The 26,607-nt window shown below is 39.8% G+C and overlaps 3 protein-coding genes across 3 annotated transcripts in view; all 3 read right to left on the minus strand.

Moving 5' to 3' along the window:
* Positions 1–242: 242 nt before the first annotated feature.
* On the minus strand, positions 243–13,274 carry LOC145470097 (obg-like ATPase 1). Its single transcript, XM_081453922.1, has 16 exons — positions 12,943–13,274; positions 12,775–12,845; positions 11,942–11,953; positions 11,039–11,099; positions 10,861–10,927; positions 9,731–9,791; positions 9,545–9,636; positions 9,222–9,248; positions 8,807–8,863; positions 7,732–7,809; positions 4,363–4,460; positions 3,760–3,841; positions 3,554–3,612; positions 2,688–2,784; positions 1,718–1,840; positions 243–1,206 (listed from the first exon to the last, which is right to left on the minus strand). Exons 1-16 carry the CDS (start codon positions 13,173–13,175, stop codon positions 1,093–1,095), a joined length of 1,332 nt encoding a protein of 443 aa, XP_081310048.1. The 5' UTR covers positions 13,176–13,274; the 3' UTR covers positions 243–1,092.
* A 1,994-nt stretch (positions 13,275–15,268) lies between these two features.
* LOC145470094 (uncharacterized) lies at positions 15,269–17,988 on the minus strand. Its single transcript, XM_081453921.1, has 2 exons — positions 17,750–17,988; positions 15,269–17,629 (listed from the first exon to the last, which is right to left on the minus strand). The coding sequence occupies exons 1-2, from the start codon at positions 17,810–17,812 to the stop codon at positions 16,094–16,096; spliced, it is 1,599 nt and encodes a 532-aa protein (XP_081310047.1). The 5' UTR covers positions 17,813–17,988; the 3' UTR covers positions 15,269–16,093.
* A 3,170-nt stretch (positions 17,989–21,158) lies between these two features.
* The window catches only part of LOC145470092 (protein phosphatase 1 regulatory subunit 21-like), a 27,415-nt gene continuing 21,966 nt past the window's right edge, over positions 21,159–26,607 (minus strand). Inside the window, exons 24-30 of the mRNA XM_081453919.1 lie at positions 25,954–26,031; positions 25,099–25,182; positions 24,937–24,969; positions 24,109–24,183; positions 23,490–23,531; positions 23,101–23,199; positions 21,159–22,856 (exon numbers count right to left, since the gene is read on the minus strand). Of these exons, the coding sequence (XP_081310045.1) occupies positions 22,707–22,856; positions 23,101–23,199; positions 23,490–23,531; positions 24,109–24,183; positions 24,937–24,969; positions 25,099–25,182; positions 25,954–26,031 (561 nt within the window). The 3' untranslated portion in view covers positions 21,159–22,706. The remainder of the gene's footprint in view (positions 22,857–23,100; positions 23,200–23,489; positions 23,532–24,108; positions 24,184–24,936; positions 24,970–25,098; positions 25,183–25,953; positions 26,032–26,607) is intronic.

Consider the following 26,607-nt stretch of genomic DNA (forward strand, 5'->3'; position numbering starts at 1 on the left):
CCCGTTCCATTCGCCTCTGAAAGTGTCCGGAAATTTAGATCGGGATGTTGGTCTTATGGAAAGCGCTCAAAATTTGGTCGATTTTCCGAAATGTGTTTTCCACTTTTCACCAACATAATTTAACCAGACTGTATTTCAAGGGCGTCTGGGGTCCCTCAGTGTTAACAGACCCTAATCTCATAAGAGGTGCTAGTCGCAGTCCATGGGGGCGGGGGGCGGGGGGCGGGGGGCGGGGGGCGGGGGGCGGGGGAGGAACACACGCTTGTGTTATAAACAATCCCGTGACGGTAGAGAAAATTTATTTGGGTTAAAGGTGGAAAAGGTTCTAGTAATCTTATTACAGTCACCAAGTTCACCTGTATTTTTCGTTGTTTCTTTATTTTGGCGTTGTAAAAATCTGTCTTTAGTTCGTTACTGGCCTTTAGTTTCCAGGAATGGGTACTACTGATTTCACTCTTTCATAAACTTAGAGTGATTCCTACTTAATTTACGACATAAAAAGCTTTTCGAGCTCTTAGAATTGTGCAAATTATCGTTTTGAGAAATTTCACGGGAATCTAGCTTGGTAAAACGTGAAAGAATAAATCTTAATTCTCTAAGTTTCTTTCTAAACTTCGTCCTCGCTGGCCAGGACTCAGTGTTATCCTCGTTAAAAACCTTGGGACACTTGATATTTGTCCTCTGATTGGTAGAGTACTTAAGCCATTATATCTCCCACCCCTCCCCTATGTCTACGATTTTATAACGAGTGAATGCCTGGAGGGTCCCACTGGAATGGATTAAAGCGCGTTCTCTTGCGTTTGTGGTTTAAAGATAAGTATACCCAAGGCTTTGGTGGGGCATTGCAGATATCTTTCTAGCGCACGAAAAAAAAAAAAAAAATGGTGATGTTGCGTTAAATTTTCCTGCCAGAAACAGCTGTCAGGGAAATCTTCTGTAAGGAGCTCTCCAGAGGTGACCAAACCTCATAAGGTTTCCACTGAGAGTTTATGAATAGTGACAAAGAAGTGTTTCTAGTTTTATAGTTCGAAATATGTATTCCGTTTTAGTCTTCCTAAATTCATTGATGACAACTTTTGTTAAATATATCTATTATTTAGCTTTCTTTTTGTCTGTTAAACCAGCGCCGGCATTGAACTTAAAGAAGATGATGTCGCCGTCGTTTACGACGTAGTTTTTGCCTTCTTGTTTGTATTTTCCTGCAGCCTGTGAGAGAAAGAAGAGACGGAACAAAAACATTAACGGACCTCAGTCACAGCATTTTGAGTTATTTTGGCCACGTACAACTGAAAATAGTAGTTTACTAAGGTAGAAAAACACCAAAGAGATAATAATAAACTATAAAAGAACAAGGATGGTTAAGGATGGAGAGGATTAACACGGATTACAAGCGACGAACACAAGAGTAACGATAGAAAACAGCCCCAGAGCCGGAGATGACACCTAAATAAAGTCTTTCATGCATTCATTCATTCATTCATTCATTCATTCATTCAGATGCTCGAGAGGAATGAGGTACTGATAGCCTTTCCTTCTTGGAGAAGAAAGGGGGGAGATCGAAGCGCATGTCACCCCCTTCTCTTCTTGGTCTAATAAAGGGAGACGGGGGTCTCCCGTAGCACCCTACAGGCTAACCAGACTCGGCGATTAAAAGAGTGTTCAGCATGGGTAGAGCTTCCATGCAGAAAGAAATACAGTTTTAAAAAGAAATCTTTACCTTGACTGCGGCCTCTGAACCAAGCTCCTTGAAATCGTCAAATTTCATGACTTCCGCCATTATAAAACCTTTCTCAAAGTCAGTGTGAATTTTACCGGCCGCTTGAGGCGCTTTAGTTCCTTTCTGTGGAAGACAATCAGATAAAACTTAAAACATCAAATAAAAATTCTTGATTTTAGGCTTAAACAGATTCTCGAGCGCAAATCCTGTGCCAGCAAAAACATTTTAAAAAACGGCATCATACGCCAACGAGAGTGGACTGGAGAGAGTTCAAACCCCTAACTAATCAACAACTCTTATCCACTCCCATTGAATTTAAACCCTTCTCAAAGTTTTATGAGCCGATGTGAGAATTCTCTCGTTTGACGGCTTGAAGACCTCCAACTCACGCACACTTTCAGCTACAACCGTGCATAGTAGTAAACTACTTGCAAAAAATAACGGACGCTAAAATTCAGACGATTTACTGTGGACGTTTAATTTAAGGACACTTTTTATCTCATTTCGTACAAATTTCGGATACTTTCGGAAAATTAGACTGGAAATGGAATTTATCTGCATTAAGTTTTCAAAAAAGAAATAAACATTTTCCTTCCAGTGATAAAAAGAACGGGCAAATCTTAATCCGAGTTCTTGCTCTATCATGTGTACTGGCCTTAAACACATGTGATGGTGTCGCCCAAGAAGAAAGTCCGTACTTTAAAGTTTTATTTTGGACGGCTTTATTTTCGGACTCTTTTTTTGTCCGAAATTACAATCGTCCCAAATTTTTTGCAAGTAATATAGGTGGACGCTTGCTAAAAAAAAAGACACGATTGGTAATGAAAAGTCTAAACTCCAACCTTTAAACTGATGTAACTCGTTACCGTGTGCCCTGCTTTGGCAAGGCACCATTCCCCTCTGAAAAAGTTTGATAGGTAGATTATAATATCCAGCATCTTTATAAGCAAAGTGGAGAGCTCATTCTCACCAAAATCGTCCACGCCTTGACTTCGTCTTTTCCAGCCGTGAAGAAATACTGAAGTTGAAGAGCCTTGAACCCAGTGGTAATGATTTTAGAGAGAGCACTGGAAATAAATAACAACACCAATCAACGCCGGAAATAAACAGATTTCTGAGTAAAAGATGTTTTCAGTTGGCGGTTCAAAAAAAAAAACAGGTTTCGTGTTTTCCCGCGCTTGGTAAAGGTTGCGTGTTTTCCCGCACTTGGCAAAGGATGCGTGTTTTCCCGCGCTTGGCAAAGGTTGCGTGTTTTCCCGCGCTTGGAAAAGGTTGCTTCTTTTCCCGCGCTTGGCAAAGGTTGCATGTTTTCCCGCGCTTGGAAAAGGTTGCATGTTTTCGCGTGCTTGGCAAAGGTTGCGTGTTTTCCCGCGCTTGGAAAAGGTTGCGTGTTTTCCCGCGCTTGGCAAAGGTTGCATGTTTTCCCGCGCTTGGAAAAGGTTGCGTCTTTTCCCGCGCTTGGCAAAGGTTGCATGTTTTCCCGCGCTTGGAAAAGGTTGCGTCTTTTCCCGCGCTTGGCAAAGGTTGCATGTTTTCCCGCGCTTGGAAAAGGTTGGATGTTTTCCCGCGCTTGGCAGAGGTTGCGTGTTTTCCCGCGCTTGGAAAGGGTTGCGTGTTTTCCCGCGCTTGGCAAAGGTTGGACGCTTTTCTGATTCGACTTCTGATTGGTCCTTACAGTTATTTGCATTTACTCTGATTGGTCAGATATAGCACCTCCTGAACCACGTGGTTTGTGTCAGCGATAAAAGTAATTCACTCGAGAGCCTAGACAATCCAGACATGTTTCCAAACTCCTTCACAAAATAAAATCAATATACCGCAACCGTTCTTTCCTACCTTTGCGTGCCGACTTCTTTGAGGTACTTTTCTCCTTCTTCAGGACCCAAATCTACAAGCTTTGAAAGCGATAATAAAATTTAAAGTCAATTAGCTGTATCATTTTCATTCAATAGAGGACTTGACGCTATAGAAACCAACGTACTGAAGTTCCTTTTCTGAGACTGGAAAGATTGGGAAAATTACTCACTGCTATTAATAGTTACCTTAGATTCCAAGGCACCACTAAGAGGAATTATTACAGCCCCGTTGTCATTGGCATCTACCCACTCTTTTATCTTTGCCAGCCTGCAGAATAAAGTAGTAAAATAACATACACTAAAATGCATTTTTCCAAGGATTTGTTCTGCTCAGGAACGCACAAAAATTTAGGGGTTGCGAGACAGAAAATGCAATACGCCTCATCGAAGAAAGACTTAATTGAGCCCCGTCCACACTAAGCAATCTGTCAAGTGGTCGCTTACGGGAGGTTAAAAACGAAAGAAAATTTCAAACTTTTAGTTCTAAAAGTGATCGCGGTCGCTTACGACACGTGGGCGCTTACAAGAGGTTCCAAATATAGTGATTTGACTATAAAAATTTCGGTAGTTTTGGAAAACTGGTCGCTGAAGAGATGTGGTCGCAACCGGAGGATCGACTGTATTTTCAGGACAAGGGTGATTAACCTTTCACTATGGCTAAGTTCCACCAGGGTTTACGACGCTCACAGAGTCGTGAGACAAGCCTAGATTGGTCACACTAGTTGAGTACCAAATAGCAATTATTGTTCCTCAACCTATTGAAAGCAAGAAGGATAAACAAAAACTGACCACTTGTTCTTTTTCCTGATGTAGTCCTTTTCAGATAAGTTCACTAAATATATCACAGGTTTTGAGGTGAGCAGTAAATGTTTGTTTAGAACTTCAATCTGAAATCAAGAAAGTAAATGTCGACATGTTAACATACATAAAGGATGAACAATACACTGCTATTCCACTATTGGATGCTTAAAAAAATAATTGTAATGCAATAGCATTATACAAAGCTGTACAGTGCAGGTTATAAGACATGAAGGTACCTATATAACTTTTTTTAAAAAAGGGTGTGAAAAGAATTTTACCCTAAGCCTCTTTGGAACCAAATTCTTTTCGCAACCTTCTTGAATTCATGATTACCAATGTCCTGTCTATCTGATTGAGAACTATCTATTAATTAACAACAATCAGACTAAGAGTCTAAGTTTAGTCAACAAGGTGTAGCCAGGCTGATTATCACTCATCAAAAAACGAACGTGAGTAGTCTAATTGTGTGGTTCCAGAGAATATCCATACTTGCTTCACAGAACGGATTGGAATTTCCTGGGGGTGGGGGGTTAGTTAGATAGGGTTCTCTACGACCAAATCATTCAACGAATGCATCAAGCTTAATTGGAATTTCCAGAGGTGTAGCGGAGGGTGGGGGTGGGGGGGATTAGAACATGTAAACATACATTCACAATGAACAATACACTACTATTCCACTAGTGGACTTTTAAAAACATAATTGTGATGCAATAGCATTACATAAAGCTGCACAATGCAGGTTATAAGACATGAAGGTACCTATATAACTTTTTTTAAAAAGGGTGTGAAAAGAATTTTACCCCAAACCGCTTAAAAGAGGTTTGGAATCAAATTCTTTTCGCAACCTTTTTCATGATTACCAATGTCCTGTCTATCTGATTGAGAACTATCTATTAATTAACAACAATCAGACTATGCGTCTGAGTTTAGTCAACAAGGCGTAGCCAGGCTGATTATCACTCATCAAAAAACGAGTGCGAGTAGTCTAATTGTGTGGTTCTAGAGAATATCCATACTTGCCTCACAGAAGGGATTGGAATTTCCTGGGGGAGGGGGGTTCTCTACGACCAAATCATTTAAAGAAGGTATCAAACTTAATTGGAATTTCCAGAGGTGTAGCGGGGGGGAGGGGGGGGGGAGGTTAGAACAAATCTCTTCTGTGAGGGAAGTATGAACATCCTCTGGAACTACACACTGTTTAAGTAGAGTCTCTTAAGGATTGCAGTGGAAAACCTACAATTTTGTAGTTTTTAAGCCTAAAATTGACTTTAATTCTCAGTTTTAAAAGCAGTACATAACAGTGCTTGAAATTAGCGGTCATCCAAGACAACTTAAAAATGGTCCGGACAACCACTTTTCTGTAAAATTATAGGCCTGGTTGTCTGAGGAAAATAACACCAGACAACCCAGGAAAAATTGAAGTGCTCACCATTTCTGTGAAGTCCAACCGGATAGCAAAATAAGATATACAAAAGATTTAAATCTGGTGTTTTCGTTCCTTGATAGATGCAGTAAACCACCATGTTTACAAACCCAGGCCTCCCCAAAATATCATGGCACACAGATAATCATTCTTTTCCAAGGCATTGTAGGAAAGTACTTTGCAAGTTGTCAAATACACATTTACAGGTAAGAAATGATCTTGATTAATTGGGGCTGTCTAGGAGTAGCGAGAAGAGTAGCTAGGGTTGTGAGTTATTATTTAGAGTACTCAAATAGCATATCTTTCCAAAAACAGTGGACTTTGTTTTGTTTGCCATTCCTGCTGGATGTTTGACAGCCAGTCTTTGGTGTAACCTTTAGGCTTTTCATTGAAACCAAAGGCTTTTTGCTGTTGTTACTGTACTTCTCTTACATGTACATGAATAAGCAATTATATTAAAACATAATAAAGTGAGTAGTTACACTAAGGGTGTGTGCAACATTCAGGCATGGTGATTTGTGAATTTATCATTTCAGTTAATGCATGACAGTTCAGAGACCTGTGACAATAGTCATTAAACAGTTTTTGTCTCATCAAAACCTATAACTAAGAAACAAATTATACAATATTTTAAGGGCAACCAAGCAGTCATCAGGGCAACCAGAGCCAGGGGTTAGGTTGTCCTGCATTTGGAATAAGAACAACTTGAATATTTTTTTAATCTCCAGCACTGACATACCAAACATAAAATGATGAGAAAACCAATCAGATTTGCAGATTTCTAATAGAACATAGTTGAGTGCCAACTAATAAAAATTAGCCTGTTGTCATGTCAACAGTTGTAAGACTATGTGGCACATCCATGAAATAAATGAATTTAAGGTCATTCCTCAAATTTGCATTGCGCATCCTTACTGTGCATAATTTTTGGTGTCATTAGCGCGCGTTCATGCACGCGCACATTGAAAACATGACAGATTTGCCTTGATATTGAGTTCTGTCACTTGAAAAATGGCTCTAGCTCAACAACGAGCACGGGCACCCCAAATTTTTTTTCCAGTCATTGTAATCAACTAATCATAAGCTTTGTGTGAGAAAAGACTGATCTAATTTCTATTGCTGAAAATTGAATAAATAAGAAAAATAGCAGATACACTGTGGTCTTTTCTATTTTGCAGTCGGCAACCACGTCAAGAAATTTGGTTCAAATTTTTAATCCAGGATTTAGCTTTCTGTCTGAATCAAACTTGAAACGTTTATTTGTGTCCGACATATTGTATTGACTGTAGTTTAATGCGTGTTCCTATGAGTCCGGGCTCACAAAGATGTTACAATTACTGGGAATGTGTTCTTATAATAAGCATTAAATAATGCCAAAATGGGGCATTTTCAATGCCTCACTGCTCCTTAATGAGCATGGGCACCCCCTTTTTTATTTCAAAATTGAAGTTATCATATAACAAATACTGTACTCAGTGGATAAAGTTTGAACAAAAATCTATTGTCACTTTTATTTCAGAGGAATTACCTTAAACTGTACCTTTTTGTAATTCCAAACTGTCGCTTTAACCATAAAGTTAGGTAAAGTCTGCACATGAGCCAGGTGGCCCATCAGACCAGAGAGGCTGTTATTCCGGTTTCTGTACATTAAACAACTAGGAGTATTTCTACTCCCCACTGAATAGGATACTAGCCCATCACAGGGTTACCCCCAGCATTAAGTTCGTGGGTACCCATTTATACACCTGGGTGGAGAAAGGCACTGTGAGAGTAAAGTGTCTTGCCCAAGAACACAACACAATGTCTCCAGCCAGGGCTTGAGGGCTTGAACCTGGACTGCTTGATCCGGAGTTGAGCACTCTAACCATGAGGCCACCGTGTCTCCCATGGTTTTAACCATACCCAGACCTTTTTTAAGTTAAAAGTAAACTTACTTCCTTAGCTTCCCATGTTCCAAACCTTACATGCTTCTTCTCTTCTGAGACCCAGTGATAAATTTTTTTCAAGCTTTCCTGCAAAAAAGAAATTCAACATTTACTCTTCGTATGAGTGATAAGAGTTTTTTTTGTTGTCGTTTTTTTACAATGTTACGGTACTACTAGTTACATCAAAAGTTAATTTGAAACACAAGCACTGCAGCTGAAATGCACAGTTCCAGAAAAGATCCATACTCCCCCTGAGAAGGGATTGGAATTTCCTGGGGGGTGGGGATTCTCTAAGAGCAAACAATTTAAAATGTATTTTAAGCTCAATTGGAATTTCCAGAGGGGTGGGGGAGGGGTCCCTTGGAGAAAATTTCTTCCATGGGGGAGGTATGGATATTTTCTGAAACTACACAATGTCCCTTACGGTGTTACAAATTTTGTCTACATCACACAATCAACTATGCACAATGGCAGTTTGTTTGTTTGTTTATTTATTTATTTATTTATTTATTTATTTATTTATTTATTTATTTATTTATTACGATTTACTCCATACATACGAATACATTATACCCTCAATGGCCAACCACCCCCACCCTGGAGAAAAACCAGATTGTCTTCCATTGCATGTGTAACCAAAATTACATCACTGTGAGAAAATAGATGCCAGTGAGATTTGAGGTGAGAAATTCAACACATTGATGATGAATGATTGGTTGTTATGGCTCTGATTTTCTGCACTGAAATAAATTAACAACCTTTCAGACATGCCATACACATCTGTGCTGGGCAACACCATCAAATATCTCTCATGGTGACACAATAACTGAATAAAGTTTCTCTGGAAGCATGTGATGGTTGAGACTAGTCATGAATAAAGTGTTTTTATTAGAGGTGTTGACTTTTGCACAGTTGCCAAACTTGTCACAGAACTAAGGCTTGAGAGATCAAAGGACGTTTAAAATGTTCTTGTGTTTGAAATGGCAGAGTCTACTCTATCATGCAAATTGAATATAATTGTATCTAAATACTGACATGGAAACTAAAATTTAAGGCAAGAAGGTGAGTTCATAAATCCACTTACATATTCTCCTAATCTCTTTTTGTCACCTCCTCTCACAACTGTTTTGTCCATTGTGTTCTAAAAAACAAATGACATAGTTACCATTTTTACTACAACTGTAAAGCCCTGGTCAAGTGACACACAATGATAGCTAATTAGTGATAGTCCAGGACAGTTCTAGCACACGCTTCCATTTGATGGTAAAATGACCACTTACTACCATGCCATATCATCAACCATAGTCAACTATCATTCACTTTGAACTTGTTCAAATTCCTCATGATCATTAACGATGGTTTATCTCATTTGCCACACACATCATATTGATGATAGTTAGTGGAGAATCAATTATCATGTGCTGTTTGAGCATGGCTTAACATCCCTGTACTATTGTTTCATAAAATGGAAAATTAAATTAAAATAAATGGCAACTCACCACTTTATCCTTCAGGTATTCTTCATCCTGATCAAGAAAAAACCACAAGAATTCAAAATGTTTGGCGATGTTAACTGAGATAACCTACTAAAAATCTGTTAGAATTTTACTAAAATCCCATGCAGTCCTTGACTTGTTGGCTACCCTTAGGTCTTGACTAACCAATGCTACTTCACGTTGCCTTTATTTTATGAATGAATTAAATTCTTAAAATAAGACTAGTGTTACTTTAGCTAGATATTATGCAATTTTAAGACTAATAAAGCCCCAGTGGGGAGTGGCCAATTAAGTATACATTATATACATTACATTACAACTCTGACCTTTTGCCTTAATTCTTCTGAGATAATTCCCAAGTCTCGCACGGGATCCACTTCACCTTCAACATGTGTTACGTCTTCACCACTAAATGCACCTGAGCAAAAACATAAGGTTCATGAGTACACTTAACTGATGTGAATAACATCGAGACAATGACAATCAATAAAAAGCAGAAAATTCCTACTTACGTATCATATGGAATAAAGCATCACACGCCCATATGTGCGATAAAAAAGCATTTCCCAGACCCTGTGAAATATATTCCTATGATCAGCATGGAAATTATTTAAGTAGAAATTTTTGACTGTGGAAAATTTTGTTTAATCTAAGGCTATAGGGGAATCTTTGTTTACAATATTTACCTCATTAGCATAAGCAATTCAGTTTCTGATGGAGCTACAAAAACATTACTTCTGAATATTGAAAGGGCACAGCACGATTAACTGTCCCAAGGAATTTAAGCCTGATGTATTGAATGTGCGACATGGGTTTAAAAACTCAAATTTTACAAAGAATGTATGAGCTCATCAGCTCTTTTGCCACATGGAAATTTTGCAGTTTTTGAAAGCCAATTTCTCCTCAGATATTACACCCAAAGAGCCAAACATTTCACCAATTACTAAAATTCACAAGCTCAAATGTTTGTAGTCAATTCGTGCCTAGCGCGATGCCTTCTCTGCGCAAAGGCGTATATTAATGACAAAAAATGTAAACATTGGTGTTAGCAAAGATTCTCCTACAGCTGAAGGATAAGGGACAGTACAGCTGCTTTGCCCCTCCTTCAAACTAGACCATGATAAAATGGAAGCCTGCAAATAAAGGAAACTTTTTAAAACTGACTTTTATTTCACAAAGCATTTTAAAAACACTTGCCAGGGCAGGAAAAAACCGAGGTCCAATTGCTCAGGGTAAGTAAATTTAGCTGTTGGGCAAGTGAAAATAGAAGATCAGTGGCCCGGTGGGCAAGTGAAATAAGCCTCAGTAGTCTTGTGAGACTGAATTAAAAGGTCAGCTTGATTAGTGATAATTTCTAGCCAGAAGCTATTTCCAAACTTAAGACTGCAGGATTAGTTAACCATTAGGTTGAAAACATGGATTAGTTAGTAATCCATGCATACTTTGTTTGCGTTTGTCCTCTGATTTCCATACTGGCCTCCACGTTGGCAAGAAATATTTAAGTGGGGCAAGTGAAAACTGAAATTTAAGTACTGGCCCAATTCAATCTTTTTTTTCCCCAGCTTGCATTTTACTCTTAATCTCTTTGGGTTACTCCACAAAAGTTTTGACTTTTTTTGTGATACAAATTGTAAATTCTCACCTTGCCTTCATGAGCTCCTTGAACAAGACCAGCAATATCCACTACATGAAGAAAAGCTGGAACTTTGCTGAAAAATCAACACAACCATCTGCATATTAAAGAATGTAAACAAATGAATACACATTTACAAAAACAACTATACCAAACAACACTACCAGCAAAGTTACAAACAACTTACCTTGCTGGCTTGTGAAATTCACAGAGAAAATTCCATCTTTCATCTGGAACAGCCACTCGACGTATATGGGGAGAAAGCAAAGTTATTGGTATAAGAAAATTATTTTGCATATTCAATAAATTTATCTTCAAAAGATGTAAAATGCATTGTTTGTATTCAAGTCATGGGCTTAAAATGATGTATTGACATGTCACTGGATTTATTGTTGGTATTGTGAGTAATGTCGGTATTGTAATGTCAATATTGCAAGTAATGTTACTATTGCAAGGAATGTCAATATTGTAATTAGTGATAGTATTGTAAGTAGAGTTAGTATTGCAAGTAATGTCAATACTGTAAGCACTTTTAGTATTGTAAGTAATGTCAGTATTATAAGTAGTCAAGAGTTAGTATTGTAAGTGATTTTAGTATTGTAAGTGATGTTAGTATTGTAAGTAATGTAAGTATTGTAAGTAGTCAAGAGTTAGTATTGTAAGTAATGTTAGTATTGCAAGTAGGGTTAGTATTGTACGAGATGTAAGTATTGTAAGTGAAGTCAGTGTTGACACTTGGTCGACGCTCGAATTAACATCTCAATTGACACTAGGTCAATAGTAGGTCGATAGTTGGCCAAGTGTCAACCAATTCATATGTATTCATCAACACTCGATGGCATGTCATTGTCCGCAAAAATTAGTTGATTCCTCACTGACTGTTGATTGAAATGTTGATCAAGTGTTGATCGAGCGTCAGCCGAGGTGTCAATCGCGTATCGATCGAGGGTTGACCAAGGGTATTGATTGAGGGTATTGATCAACACTTGACTGCAGATACCTTTAGTACACATGATCCAACAAAACAGGTAAAACGAATTCACCTGGGAGTTGTTAAGTATATTATTTTAAAAAATTGGATGATACTTATTTTCATTGGGATCTGAAATAAAATACAGAAAAAAGATAAACAAATTAATTATCACAAAGTAGATAAGTTTGTACATAGGCCTTAACGGCTAACGCACTCAATGATTGGTCTGAAGGACACAGTTAATTTTGTTTCTTCAGAATCTCAATATTCCCTCAGCTGGAGCAGAGAGAAGTTCTCAGATTCAGGGCATTCTAGAAATGTAACAGTACAGGCCTGGGTTGTTTGAATGGACAATGCTATCCACTGGATAAATCGTTATCCAGTAGATAAGTGTTACGGCTATCCGCTGAATAGCATTATCCACCTTTCGAAAAACCAGGACCAGGTTGTTTAATTCTGTTTACCATAGCAGGAAGCAACTAAAAGTAAACAATACTATTACCCCACCCCTCCCCCCCACCCCCCGGCTGGGGGAGCAAGTCCAAGGCCTGGGAGGAAAAAAAAAGAACAAGTAAAGTACAAGAAGAGAGTAAAGTACAAGAAGAGAGTCTTGTCCAAGAACATGACATTGAGATAGTGGGAAGGCCCAAACAAGTGATCCAGAGTACAATACTATACCAGTAACCACTGGCAGCCTTATGAAATATCTTAAAATTAACATCTAGCTAGTTTCTGCAATGTTTTGAACACAAAAGACCCTCAAAAATAATACTTTTATTGAAATATGAAATAACGTTATTTAAGTGTCAAAATCTTTGACAATGGATAGCTCATTCTAACACTGCAATGCTTCGAGTCAAATATTTCCCTGCCCGACAACATGGCCTCCAGATCGGTGACCATCAAACATAATTTGTACACATAATGAAGTCGTTATAATGAACACTGACCTATTGTACAGAAAGGAAAATTTTCTGCTGCAGCTGAACTCTTGGTTAACACATTGAAAAACGTCGATTTCCTGAAAATTACACGTGGATAAACAACAGGCTATAATAAAATCAAAATAAAATGGTACTCTTTGTTCCACGTGAGCTGTGCAAGTACACTTTGCTTACCCTACATTCGGAAGACCAACAATCCCGCATTTCAGCGAGGTTCCAAATCGGCCCATTAATGGCGTTGGTTTCTCTTCTTCCTTCTTCTTCGGAGGCATTTTAAAGCGGAATGAAATGGAAAAATACCGCAGAAATAATCTTCTTTCTAAAGTTGCTACAGTTGATGCTATGGTGGCGAAATGGCGGAACGACATAACAGAGCATACTCTATTTTGTAAGCCGCTGGTGGACATCTATTGATCGCCGTCCCGATAAAATAGTACAAGACCTGTGATTGGCCAATGCTCAGCCGTTAGCATCTGGCGGGAAAACTGCGGGAAAAGGTATCCCTGAGAGATCTAGAATGGAGGTTTAACGATGTCTGTCATTTCCGTTGTTTCTCGTATTTGAGGTCGCTATTTTTGTAGTAGTTTCGGGATTTGCTAATTATTGTAACAAATTTTATAGATACTTTCGGGCGGAACTATTTCGCTGGGGCGTGTTTAAAAATGATGAAATGGGACCACGGTTTAGCCTGCGTTGCACGCGTAAACGCAGAAGGGGTAGGGAGGCAAAAAACGTTTAACACCTGTCACACAGGCTACTACGGTTAGCCTACATAGTGCTCAAGTTAGTCTAAATATCACCGACTGGATAGTGGTTAGCTCTTAATAATTGTAATGTTAACCCTAACAGACACCCATATCCCATATCGGCTCTTACCCGTAGTGCCATTTCGCCATTTCGAGTTTTTAACACTCCCTTACCTAACTGCCAGGAGCCCATAACCTGGAGCGTGCTCCATGCGAAAAGCCAAAAAAAATTAAGACTGTGCGAATGTCAGGACACCAACTCCGAAATTCTGATGGCAAGTCAATCGTATGGTAGGAAAGCTCTCATTCTGATTACTATATATAACGAAAAAAAAAAGCAACAACAACAAACATAAACAACTCTTGCTCTTGATTGGATTAGAGTAAAATTTGTGGACTCAGATCCAGTCCCCTATCACTTTCCATTTTTCCATTGAAAAGGCTCCTGGTTGAGGTATAGGGAGAAAAGTACAGCCAAGGGTGAGAAAACATAGTGAACAAAGCAAGCCAAGTGTGGCTTAGCCTGCCAGCAGGCTCAAGTTGGAGCACAGACTTCTTCCCGCTGGATTGCTTTGCTCTCCAACGCTCGTGCACGACTCAAAGGTGGGCCAGCTTGCAGCCTAAGTGTGGCTTCGAGAAGCCTGTAGACTTTTTCTGATGCCACCTGTCTGATCACTTTTTCTCTCTACCCCAATAGACCATTTTCATAGTCCCAGTATTAGACTGGAACTAGCTTGCAACGGAGGCTAAATATGCAGAGAGTCTTTTCAAATGTAAATGGAATTTTAACCTCTTTTTAATGATATTTACAGTATCCCCTGCATGGGCCTCCATTGCAAGCTAGTTCTAGACCAATACCAAAAATACAAATACGGTTTATTTGGAGCCTGGTACCAGGTTAAATTGAGCCAAGTCAAATTTCTTTCTTGGAATGACATCATGTTCAGGCGAAACAGCCATGCAAGATTAAAGGGCCAGCATCTTCACTGGCATGACAAAACATGGTGACGGTGAGCACAGCATTACCAGCAGAAATACTTAATCTCTGAAGGCATTTTATACCATCTACTCACAAGGTCCTAAACTCCTCACAGAATGGTTTCCCTGTTTAGTTCTGTGATTATATTTAAGTGGCCTAGACTTCACAAATAAGGTAGGCTATATTACCAGCCACTGTTTGAGAAAGAAGCTTGTGCTCATCCCCCGAACTCAGGGGAGGGACGTAGACTGGACTCAAACAAGTGGTAGACATCACACCTTCAAATGATGCTAGTTAAAGAACCTGCCAATAAGATGATGAAATATTAACCGGAAAAAAACCTGAAGAATCTGTTCTTCAATAAAATTGACCTCATACCCATTTGATCAAAGGTTGGATAGCAATGCCGAACTAGCCATGCCATGCAGTAGGTAAAGATTTATCTTGTGTTTAACACTTTTTCTAAGCATCCTTAAACAACTAGTCCCTCAGGCAATTTGCTAAAGGTTGCTTCTCAAAACACATACTGTTTTCACATAACGTAGCACCCACTTGACTCGAGGGAGTTTTTTGACCTCAATTTTTGAGTTAAAAAGTCTGCAACAAAATCCTGAATAATATTGAAGTCTCAAGATTTTGGATGTCAGACAGTTTAATGCCCCTAAACCAGAAATCTCGTAATCCAAACATGATTTGACAGGTTTATGACCCAAACTATTCAATTAAAACAAGAAGGTATGTGAAAAAATAAACTTAAGATCTTGAAAGCATTTCATGAATTCCTTGTTTAATAAAAAAAATTGTTTGTACAATGTATGGAAACTATGCTTTATTTTTATATATGTTCAGTCTCCAGAAAGATATACATGAGTTTGTAAATATTGTTTTAAAAAGATCAAATGCGACCAGATTAGCCCCCTCAACCATTTCCGAGAGCTTTGGCCCTAAAATTAATATCTTATTTATTTTTCAATATGTACTCTGTATCTACAATTCCGACAATCTTGGTAACATCGCTGAGATATAGAGCTGAATATTGGTATAAAAAAGATCTCATACATTTATGCAAAAAAAACCTCTTTTTAGTGATCTAACTTCTAACAAAACCACGAAACTGAAACAGAATAAAAAGACTAAAAACCCTCTGATAGACAAAACTATACAAAAAAGTCCTTCTTCTAGTGCTTCAATGTTTGTAAATACGAATTTTACACCATTTGCTGAAATAATTTAAAAAGAACAAGATCCAGCTCCCTAGTGGTCAAAATTTACGTATGAAGAACAATACTAAATGATTGCTTTGCTTGAACCATATACATATAAATTGTGTGAATAAATGTGTATACAACCACAGTTGGCTGTGTTCCAACATGATTAACATATCCACGAACTTCAGCAAACCGTAGAATACCGCTTCAATAAACCCGATCAATGCAAGATGTATTTTTTTGTGTTTTTCTGTAAACCTGTACAAAAATGTGTACTGCCACAATCGCTCAAATTAAGAAACAAAACACCAACAGAAAATGTGCCGTTGTGTTCTTGAAAAGTCAACGTCTTTCAAAACAGAATATAATTTGTTTACTTCCTCCGTTCACCACTAAACACCTTGTGGGGCCATGTTAATATTCTGCGCAACTAAAATAGCTGTACCTTGTGTTCCGTCCATTCGGACTGCAACAAACTCATGCGCGACGCTCATATCACTCAAATAATGTTCGGTAGCATCGCCGGTAAAATATTCATTTTCAGACAATTGATTCTGTTCAACAGCAACCGCAACACCAGGTAGATCTACTCCAACAACCGCCGAGCGGTCGCTTTCACTAGTTTTAATCTCTTCCGGCCTTGCTTCGATGGTTGAAATATCTTGAAGTTCTTGACGAGGAATCGGCCGAATTGCAATGGGTTCCGCACCCTGCACTACTGTGTTGCTTTTCACAGCCTTTCCGTTCGAATGTGTCCTCACATGTTTCGACAAATGATCACTTCTCATAAACCTCTTCCCACATTCCGTACAAGCAAATCGTTTTTCTCCCGTGTGAGTTCTCCGATGCCGCTGTAATTCGTCGGAGCGTGTGAATCTTTTCCCGCAAAACAGCCAATTACATACAAATGGCCGCTCGCCCGTATGCCAGCGAAGGTGTGCTCGCAAATGCGACGTCTTCCCATAAACTTTACCGCAGCCGGGAATATGACAAATATGCTGCTTTCGGCCATCCGCCGTCCTTCCTTCACCTTCTCTACAATTCGGACAAGTGCAAGCGACACGGCGAAGACGCCGATTACTTGTAGGGCTCACGTTTACCTCGCTCATGTTGACATTTTGTGTTTCTTGTGAGGTTTCAGGCTGAACTTGAACTTGAATAGTTGTGCTTCCGTTTGTGGCGTTCGATGGCGCCGAGATTACATTTACAGCGTTTACTGCGGTAGAGAGCCACTTATTCGGTTCTGAGCTTTCTTGCGTTAAAATAATCTGTCCTTGTGGTGTTCTCGTTACTTGGACATAGGCAGGATTTTGTGATGGACTTTCCAACGATGCTTCCTGCGGTTGTTGTTGTAACATCGGCATACCTGGGTCGTTATTTCCAACCGTTGTGGGCGACATCACATACTGATGCGAAGGACTGCTCGTGCTTTTCGCCCAAGATAACGGCTTTCCTTGCCACCACTGCGCCCCGATTCCACCGCTTGAATCCCCAGAGTCCGATTTTATGGCCGTCCAAGCGCCTTCGACCGCTTTGGATAAATCGTATTCCGGCGCATAAGAGAGGTTTACACTTGCCTCGCTGTTTGTCGCGAGCGATTGTTGTGAAAGTGTGCCCACGTTTTGTACTCCCGGACTCGTTGTAACGGCTGCATAATACATCTGACTATGTTCCACCTGGCTCATGGAGGTATATAAACCGGAGTTTGGGTGACTTTGAGCTTGGAGAACGTTCGCAGTGCTCGAATGGAACACATCATCGTTCGCGTGCGGCGAAGCATCTTGTTCGGAACTCCACGAGGTCGCGAACTCTTGGTGTGCTACGAGTTGGTTTATCGGCGCTTGAAGAACGTTATTTGGGGCCTCAAACCCTTGTCCGATCTTGCTACAAGTCGCAGCTAGCAGAGCCAGAGGAGAGGGTTGGATTTCCTGTCGATTAAAAGCGTTTGGTGGGCGGGCACAAGAAAGGGGGTGTGAGTTTTAGAAGATGAGGACATGTACCGTGTTCCAAATTACAATGCGACACAAAAGGCATACTTCATATATTACCTGAGAGTTCTGAGGTGGTTGAATATACTCCATCTGTCCTCTATGCAACGTCATGGCGGTCATTACGTAGAAATTGTTCGATGATTACTTTTACAAAGCGTTTTTTGTGTCCCCGAAACTAGTGTTTTCACATCCGCGAGCCCTCTTTTTCTGACAACGGTAGGTTCGAGAAGACAGCTGCTTACAGAAGCACTCAAATGGTTTCTTTGCACTGACCAATCAACGAGTGCCTTACTGAATTTGACTGACAGTTCTGAATGCAATTGTAAATGGAAACCATGTGCTTCAGCTGTCATCTTTCGCCGCTTCGTAACGAGGCAATTTAGGCTGAAGAATATTTCAAAATTAACTTCTCAGTTCTCAAGTGTTTATTAAATCTTTGTTTCACAAGTTATTTTATGCGGTGGTGATTAATGAATTCTCGTTTAAACAACCATAAATAATGTAAGTGATTTTATTCACATGGAATTCGCTTCCTTGCTGAGTTCCGTTGACGGACCCCACCCTAGATTTTTCCGAACTCACTCAATTTTAATATTTGACGCTTTCAATCGTGTTTTGTAAGCGGCTTATTTCATCTTAGTGAATTATCTTACCAATTCTGCTATTTTGATGCCACTAAACAAAGCGCAAATTCGATAATTGTGTATCAAAACACCACAGACTATTTTTTCGATGGCAGATGTACATGTTTTCAAGAAATTCCAAATACTTCAAAAATTTGAACCGTTTTGAGAAAAAACAAAACCGAAAAATATATATATAAAATCTGGCTGAATATTCACATGCCGGGTTTTGGTATTCGCAGTCTCGTAGACGTTTCTTCGCGTGACGAGCCTTTATTTCCGGCGTTTAATTGTTTATTTTGGCTTGCTCCGAGTAATTCCATCCTCTACTCTTAATGATTTTATACCTCTTCCTGGATTACAACTCAACATGTGAAGAAAATGGTGCGAAAAACATTAAAACGGACATGTCTATCAAATGAGTAAGTCTTAGAGATGTCTTAAGGCAAGGAAAATGCTGTTTTCCGGTAGCCGTTTGGTGAGGCTTCGTTTGAAAAATTGGTTGGACAATTAAATCTGCACTATTTTATTTCCGTAGGAGATTGGTCAGTACTTCATCATTGTTCATGTATTGCAGGTAAATGAGTCACACTTAGTTAAATTAATTAAAGATTATTTTGTATGTGTGTGTTCACTGCTCGTTGAAACTTCCTCATTTCTGCGTCGGAGAAGGAAATCGGCTTAAAATGCTCCACAGCGGAAAAGGCTTAAGATTGACAGGCTCACACCCCGGGCCTCACTCTTTTACACTGGCTTCTGATCTTTGTGCGGGGAAGAAATCAAACGTGAAATGGTTTGTAACTACGTCACGGTTTGCAGATATCTTGAAAAGTTTAGCCTAAATTATTCAAGTTGGTCGTAGTCCATGTTAATCTTCTCCATCCCGAGTGTAGCCTGCAGTGCAGGCGTGTTTTTGGGGCGAGTTAGCGTTACAACCTTGCGACCGCCATGTTAGACCGCCATGTTAGACCGCCGTGTTAGACGGTGGGGGATGTCTTCGCTCCACCCCCTCCCCTATCCTTCCTCTTGCCTATCATTTATCCCCTTGGTAAAACTTTCTCTCTCTCTCTCTCTCTCCAGTCTACCACTGCATGAAAAATTCAAGATGGCGACTAAACTTTTTACGATGTGAGCGCTCGCTCGAAAAAATCTCGCCTGCTCTGCAGGCTATCCCGAGTGACCATCCCTGTTTCTTTGTGGTTTATTATTATCTCTTAGGTGTTTTTAATTCTATCTCAGTAAACTACTATTTTCAGGTTTCCTGTTATTTAAAGATAATTTCGTTCTTGGCCAAAATAACTCAAAATACTGTGACTGAGCTCCTTCAAGGCGTCGAGAAAGACAGTGGCTTGTAGTCTGAGCTTTGCTTCTTGTGCCTAGTCCCAACCAGACTGGGTCAAATAGCTCTGGGTGCTCTGGGTAGGAGAATGAGTGAGCTGGGAACAACTACACCCGCTTTCGAATTCAGTCCTCGACATGCTCTGTAACTTGGCCTACGTCAAAGAAGTACGCACAGCGGACTTCTTAACGATCGAACTCGACTTTTAATTAGTCATGAAAGATGGATTTATTTGACTTCAAACTAGTAAGGCTAGGAGTATCAAGAAGTCATTCTGTGAGAGATAAATCGACTATTGTGAATGCTTACTTTTTTCGAATATTAAAAGCGGAAGACAGTCCAGTTCTACCGGAATCTATTGAGAGCCGATAATCGTTTGAATCATCCCGTAAATCGGGAAACATGCAGAGTGCACAATCTTCTTCATTCATTTGAGGTCACTGAAGAATAACTTATTTGTCATTTGTTCCGCTAATATTAATAACCGGGAAATTGCCAGTTTCACAGTTAAACGGTCTTTCAGTCGTTTTTATTGCTTGTCGAAAGATGGTCGAAAGATGTGGCCTATGCACGTAACACTGAAAGCGGGTGTAAGTCACGGCACTACACTTGTTTCCAGGCTTGTTGTCACAGCTGTTGCCAAAAACCTTAGAAAATTATTTTTACTATCAACGCCAGAAAAGTGACTTTTAAAACATGCAAAATATCGTGACCTAGTTAGCTCCTTATGAAGGGTTTGATTACTCTTCAGACATGACTTCCCGTGTCGAAGAAGGAAGTCGGCTCATTAACGTCTGCGCAGTGGGTTAGCGGATAAGTGAGTCTCCCAGTTCCTCAGGGCTCCTTGCTTATAGGCCTGGGTACGAGGAACCCAACCTCGTTCTTAGGGCCTTTTCCATGATTAGAAAAGACCCTGGGAACGAAGGTTGCGAGGAATCTTTGCTTCCCTGTACTTAGGTATTACCAGGTGAAGGATATCAAAGGGCTCTGGGGACGAAAATGGCCTTCTTCCTCAGTATAAAGCGTTCGAGGAACAAGGGGAACTTGTCCGTACGCTGTAAACATCCGGTTTGCATTTCTGGGAATATTTCCAGTTCCGGAATTTCCAGTAAAGTGGGCAGCCCCACCAGCTCTATCCAAATAAATAGTTATTTAAGAAAATGTATTTCCGGGAATGTTTGTTCAATTTGACCTTCCTACCGAAATATCCGAAGGTTCCCAATGCGGAAATTAAACAATTTTTCGATCTTAATTTTCCAAGGAAATTTCCGTACCATTAGCCACCGTTTCGAAAGTTCGTTTTCTTATGGGAGAGAGAGAGAGGGGGGGGGGGGGGAGGGTTTGAATGGAAGGCGCCCAAGGTGTGCCTTTGCTCTCTTGGGCAGCGCCGAAGGTGGGATGTTTGAAGATTGTCCCAAGGTGGTTTGACAAACTGTTCACTGATTACACCAACCCAAACCAAAGGAGTAAAACTACTTGAAAATACTACTGGAGACATAATTGCTCTAGATTTCGTCGGTTGGAAACTCTCAAGTTTATTACACGTCCGTATAATAACGTTATAAAAAAAATAAATTCTTATATATGTTTCATATTGTGCCGGGCCGGTTGCTCAAAGCACGATTAACTTTATCCAGATTTGTAACTTTTCAGTGACGCTTTCAGTTTATATTTTTTTTGTCCTTCAATTTTGACTGCGACTTGTGTAAAACTCTACAGAAAAGTAGCAGTAAGAATCACTTTTTGCTAGCATTAACCGGCTAGTGAGCAACCCGGCCCTGAATGAAATTAACGTTACAAATTTGATTGATATCTAATTTCTTCTTTCAATGTCAGTACAAAGTAAGGACAGAAGTTATAACAATTACGTTACCGATCACAGAATTACAACTCCCCTCAGCTTGAACTGCGAGAACTTGTATTCACTTGTATGTTGTCATCTGGGAAGGCGAATGTAAACGTAAGTCTAATAAGGAAGAAACATTTTAATCTTTTTCGTGCATGAAAACTTTCCTTACCCCGTAAAATGCTACATCTTCGATGACTGTAACTTAACAAGGTTCTGTCCTCGTGTACCGGCACAAAAGAGATTAACTATCCTATTTTTCTTGTTCAGGAGTAATGGTTTAGCTATGGTCTTTAGGTTTGGTCTTCTGTATTCAGTAATTCTTCTATTCTGGTACACAAGGACAGAACCTTCAACCCAAAACTAAAGAAGGCATTTGGTTTCAAGTCGCAAGTTTCAAGTTTTAAAACCAACCTCCTTCCTTAAAGTGCGAAAACAGTTTCTGCAACACAAATAAGCCCTTTCCTTTGGTTCGTTCGCGTAACCGTTCTTTGCAAAAGCTTTGCGTTACTTCCCTTCAGAAGCATTGTATAACTTTCAAATGACAGCTGAAAAAACGATCAGTAAAACGAGGGGAAATTGGTTTCTTTTGAACTGGATGTTAAGCGTCTGCAGGACTCGAGGTTGAGATTGTGAATGTCGGCCGTTCGCCAAAGAGAAAGGCTTGGGCGATGGACTTAATCTACGGAAAGAGTTGCGTGACATCGGTTCTCACCCATTTCCAGCTGACAGAACAGTTTTCAAATTACTGTCGCAAATTCATGTTCATTGGCGGCAAGCGCGGGAAACATCGCGCCGCGTATCTGATTGGCTCTTACAAGAAAACACTTATGCTCCGATTGGCTAGTGCGCGCTGAAAGATGCACGGGTTTCTCGAGCCAATCAAAAGCTTGGCAAAACGCAAAGTAGAAGCGTGGCAAGTGTAGACAGTAATTTAAAAACCGCTTTTTCAGCAAGGTATTTTTGTTTGTAAAGGGTGGCAAACACAACCCGAAGGAACTAGTCATAAGATTTCTGTTCAGCGTAAAACGACTGGAAGAAAACGCAGTAAAAAAAGCGAGTATCAAAAGAACATTTTGCATATTAAAAACTAGCATTCCGTTCTCTAAGTTCTTTCTGTTATCTCTTTTACCCATGACAACATTTTCGCTATATTTTCATCTTCATATTATAATTGTCTTAATTTGTTATAAAAATTTCTTTTCGTCACCGCAGTTTTCCCTTTTTAAGCTTGCCGCTCTTCAGCACCTCAATTTCGTCCTGCTGTGAAGTTAATTTTTCGTTCATTCCACACAAATGGTCGCTCATCATTGACAACTGTGTTTCGTAGCTTCGCTTGATAGTCTCCGCCTCGTCCTAAAACAAGGCGGGAAAATGTTAACACCCGCGTTCAAGAGGCGGGAAAATAAACAAACCTTACCCAAGCGCGGGAAAATGTCAGAACGCGAAGTCAAGTTGGCAGGGGTGGAAATAACGGGACACTTTTCTTTTAAAAGATATCTACGAAACACGATTATTGTAACCAACTTGACGCAAAAATACTTCACAGGAACAAGTGAAAATACAATCATGAAATAGTCAATGTCAATGCTTAACTCACCTCCAGTTGGCTGACTTTGGAGTTTGCAGTCTTGAGATTTTTCGCCAGTTCTTGTTTCGCCTTCTCGGACTGTTTCATTCGTCGGTACAGAGCGCGACACTAGTTCACATTGAGAAATCAAGTAAGAAGTTTGATATCTGTTTTAACCATTCGTATTGCTTTGTCTGTTCCTGGTACTTATTTTCCTACCATATCGATTCAGTACATATCTCAGACTCAAACTTTCATTCAATTTTAGACCAGGTCTAAAATTTCGTGACATTGGTCGTCCCCGAAGATTGCTTGACGTAACTATAATCACGCCAGGTCCGCAAACGCTCAGGGTTACAACTAAGAATTTTAACGAGAGAAAGAACGAATGCGAAAGGAAATCGAGAGAAGTTATTTACCTCTGCAGTAATTGATACCGTCTTGCTCTCGGTAGATTGAACCTGGGGAAAAATTACAGGAAACCCGTTACCTTTCTGTCAACTAACGGACATGTTAAGAATCTATCTTTAACGACCTTAGAAGATGACATAACTTTCAGAGAACTGATTAATCGTACATCAGAAATCCCCTGACTCTGCCAAAAATATTTACACTATTTGAAGACCAGAGCATGAGTATATTGCAAAAAAGCTTCTTCAAACAGGAAGCAAGTATTTTAAGTTACTTTAGTCTTCGCGCAACACTTCTACTCGCCTGTGGAGAAAAACATTGCAGCATGGCTCAAAAAAGGGCTGCAAAAGAGACTTTCCATTTTCCAGGCGGGGAGCTCGAGCACGCAAGCGAGCAAACGAGCGCGCCTGGGGTGAACAAAAAAATGGGGAGAAGTGGGGAGGGGGTGAGCAAAAAAAAAAGGTTAAGGGTGAGGAAGTAAGGAATTGTCCCACCCCCTCCCCCTGCTCCTTTTTTCGCACTCGCTCGCTGGAAATAATGGACAAGGATGATAGAAGTGTAACATAAACAAATGAAGACACAACGACAACAAAACAAAACCTTGGAACCTAGTTTTTCGCTATTGACCTGCGAAGTGAGTTCAGCTATTCTCTGCGTAAAATGATTTTTGATCAGTGTTTCTCTGGTTTCTTCCTCTTCTCCCTGAAAAAAGGAAAATTAAATCAATGCATTTATCAATCCATCCGTCAATCGGTCCGTCCGTCCGTCAGTCGAGCACGCAATCAATCAATCATATGACGTATCCGAGACACAGGAAACCCAACTTATCCTACAGATGGTAACAAGTTGTTTTGACATGTTCGGTCTGTTTCAATCATAGGGCACACATGAGCTAAGGAAGTTCATCAGTGTTGGCGCCCAAATAAATCTGGTTTCCTTGACACCTAATGACCAAGAATATTGCCACTTCCCCGCCCTCTGGAGAGGATGCTAGTCCATCACAGGTTATCATCCCCCCTCCCCCAGTATTCTGTCACATTGCCCTAGCAGTTACCATTTATACCCCATTTGAACAAATCGCCGTGCTTGGGTTGAGGTTATATAGCCATAAGGCAGAAAATGACTGATATATTTGCCAGTCTATTGCAAGCAATGTCAAGTGGTCACCACGACGATAGTGGATGCACCTATAAATGTCGCAGAACTGAGCAGAACTAGATTCCAATGAGGACAACAAAGCTAAAAGAAAGGGACACAATTGTCCAATTTCGATAAATTAAAATTCAGCCTAAATACAATAGACCTCAGTGCGAGGCTCTGGGGAATAACTACAGAGTTTGTGGGGTTTATTCCCCAGAGCCTCGTGCTGAGGTCTTTTGTGTTAGGCTGAATTTTAATATATCGAAATTGGCAGCCATTACGTAGCAATCGAAAATTAAACAAGTAAATGCCTACCTCCTCTCGGTTCAGTGATGCTAATGCTCCAAGCTAAAACAACACATGAAAAACGAAAGTCAGAACGACAATAAGGACTTGAGACAAAAACACGAAAGTCCAAAAGGGCTGAAAACCAAAGCAAACTGGATACCAGAAAAATATGTTAAGTTTAGTTCTTACGTCAGATGGCGGAGCGGGGACCTCGAAACTATGTGACGTCACAGATGATCGGGAAGACGTTGAACTGGTCTCGTCTGAGATAGACTGGAAATTAAGAATAAAATGTTGATGTATATGACTAACAAAATAAACAATAGCTGCAACAACAGACCAGTTTTCATTGACTGCTAAAGTAATTGTGCAGCTACTTTGGTTTCCAGAAGAACATAGTCGAGAAAGGAAATGGTTAAGAAACCTGACAAAGTTCTTTGTTGTATGTTTTTGTTGGCTACTTTGAGGATTGACCCGCACAAAACCTGGCCAAATACCAAAGGTGGTTACATGTGCTCATACAACTAATCAAAAAAAGCATTGCGATTATGTAATTCATGTATAGTCTATGAGCATAAAACAAAAGATATGCAGGGTCAGGGACCTTCCAACATAAATCTTAGCCTGTTTGTTTGCTTCTTTGATGTTTACCGGGCTCCTAACCATTTCCCTTTATTAACTATGATTACAAAGTCAAAAAAAACTTTCTCAACTTCCTTGATCTAATAAAACGAAACTGCTACGTTCTGCAACAAATTTATTCCAAAACAAAACCAAGTCTGACGGTTTTTCAAGTTTCTCCAGCTGGCTACGTTTGGTAAACGTCTTCTTACGTTTGCCTTTGCAACACGTTTTCCCGCGCTTTCCATCTGTCAACTGACTTCGTATGTTTGCCACTGGTCACATGATACATCTTTGAGTTCTGATTGGTTTGTTGCACTATTGACAAGCGTACTGAGCGGCTTTGTGATACGTTTGGTTTCAAGTTTTAGCAGTTCTCAGAAACCCACTAGCGCTCTAAATATGAAACAGAATTTTCCTTACCGAGAGTGCGTCTCCTATGAGAAGCGCACCTTTAGACGCCTTGAGCCGGTTTAGTTCTTCATCAAGAGCTCGCACTCTCTAAAGAAAACATTTAAAAGACAATGATCAAAATGTTAATTAATTTGTTTTATACTTCCAACCTGGCTAGACACGAAAATAAATGAAACGGATAATTTCTGCCTTTATCTCTTTACGAGAGTACTTTGATCAAGCTCAAATATCGAGACGATTGAAAATCACGGGAAAATTATTAGCCAAATATGTTGAAAAGTGAAACACAGCTAAACCTTTCATGGCTAACTTTTGAATTTAGAAATGTCCAGCCGCAATGGTGAAAGCTTTATACGCCACAGAGAGCTTTTACTCTTGTTTTATTTCGAATTCAGTTACGTCACGGTTTGCGCACCTTAAAAAGTTAAGCCTAAATGTTTTAAGTTCGTCGTTTGTAATCCGTGTTAATCTTCCCCATCCTTGACCATCCTTGTTCCTTTATGGTTTATTATTATCTCTTTGGTGTTTTTCTATCTTAGTAAACTACTATTTTCAAGTTTCCTTCAATTTAAAGGAAATTTTGTACGGGGCCAAAACAACTCAAAATTCAATTTACCGTGACTGAGCTTCCTTAAATGACCCTAATCAGCCTCCACCATTTTT

This window comes from Orbicella franksi, chromosome 15 (assembly GCF_964199315.1).
Source record: "Orbicella franksi chromosome 15, jaOrbFran1.1, whole genome shotgun sequence".
NCBI classification, from domain to species: Eukaryota; Metazoa; Cnidaria; class Anthozoa; order Scleractinia; family Merulinidae; genus Orbicella; species Orbicella franksi.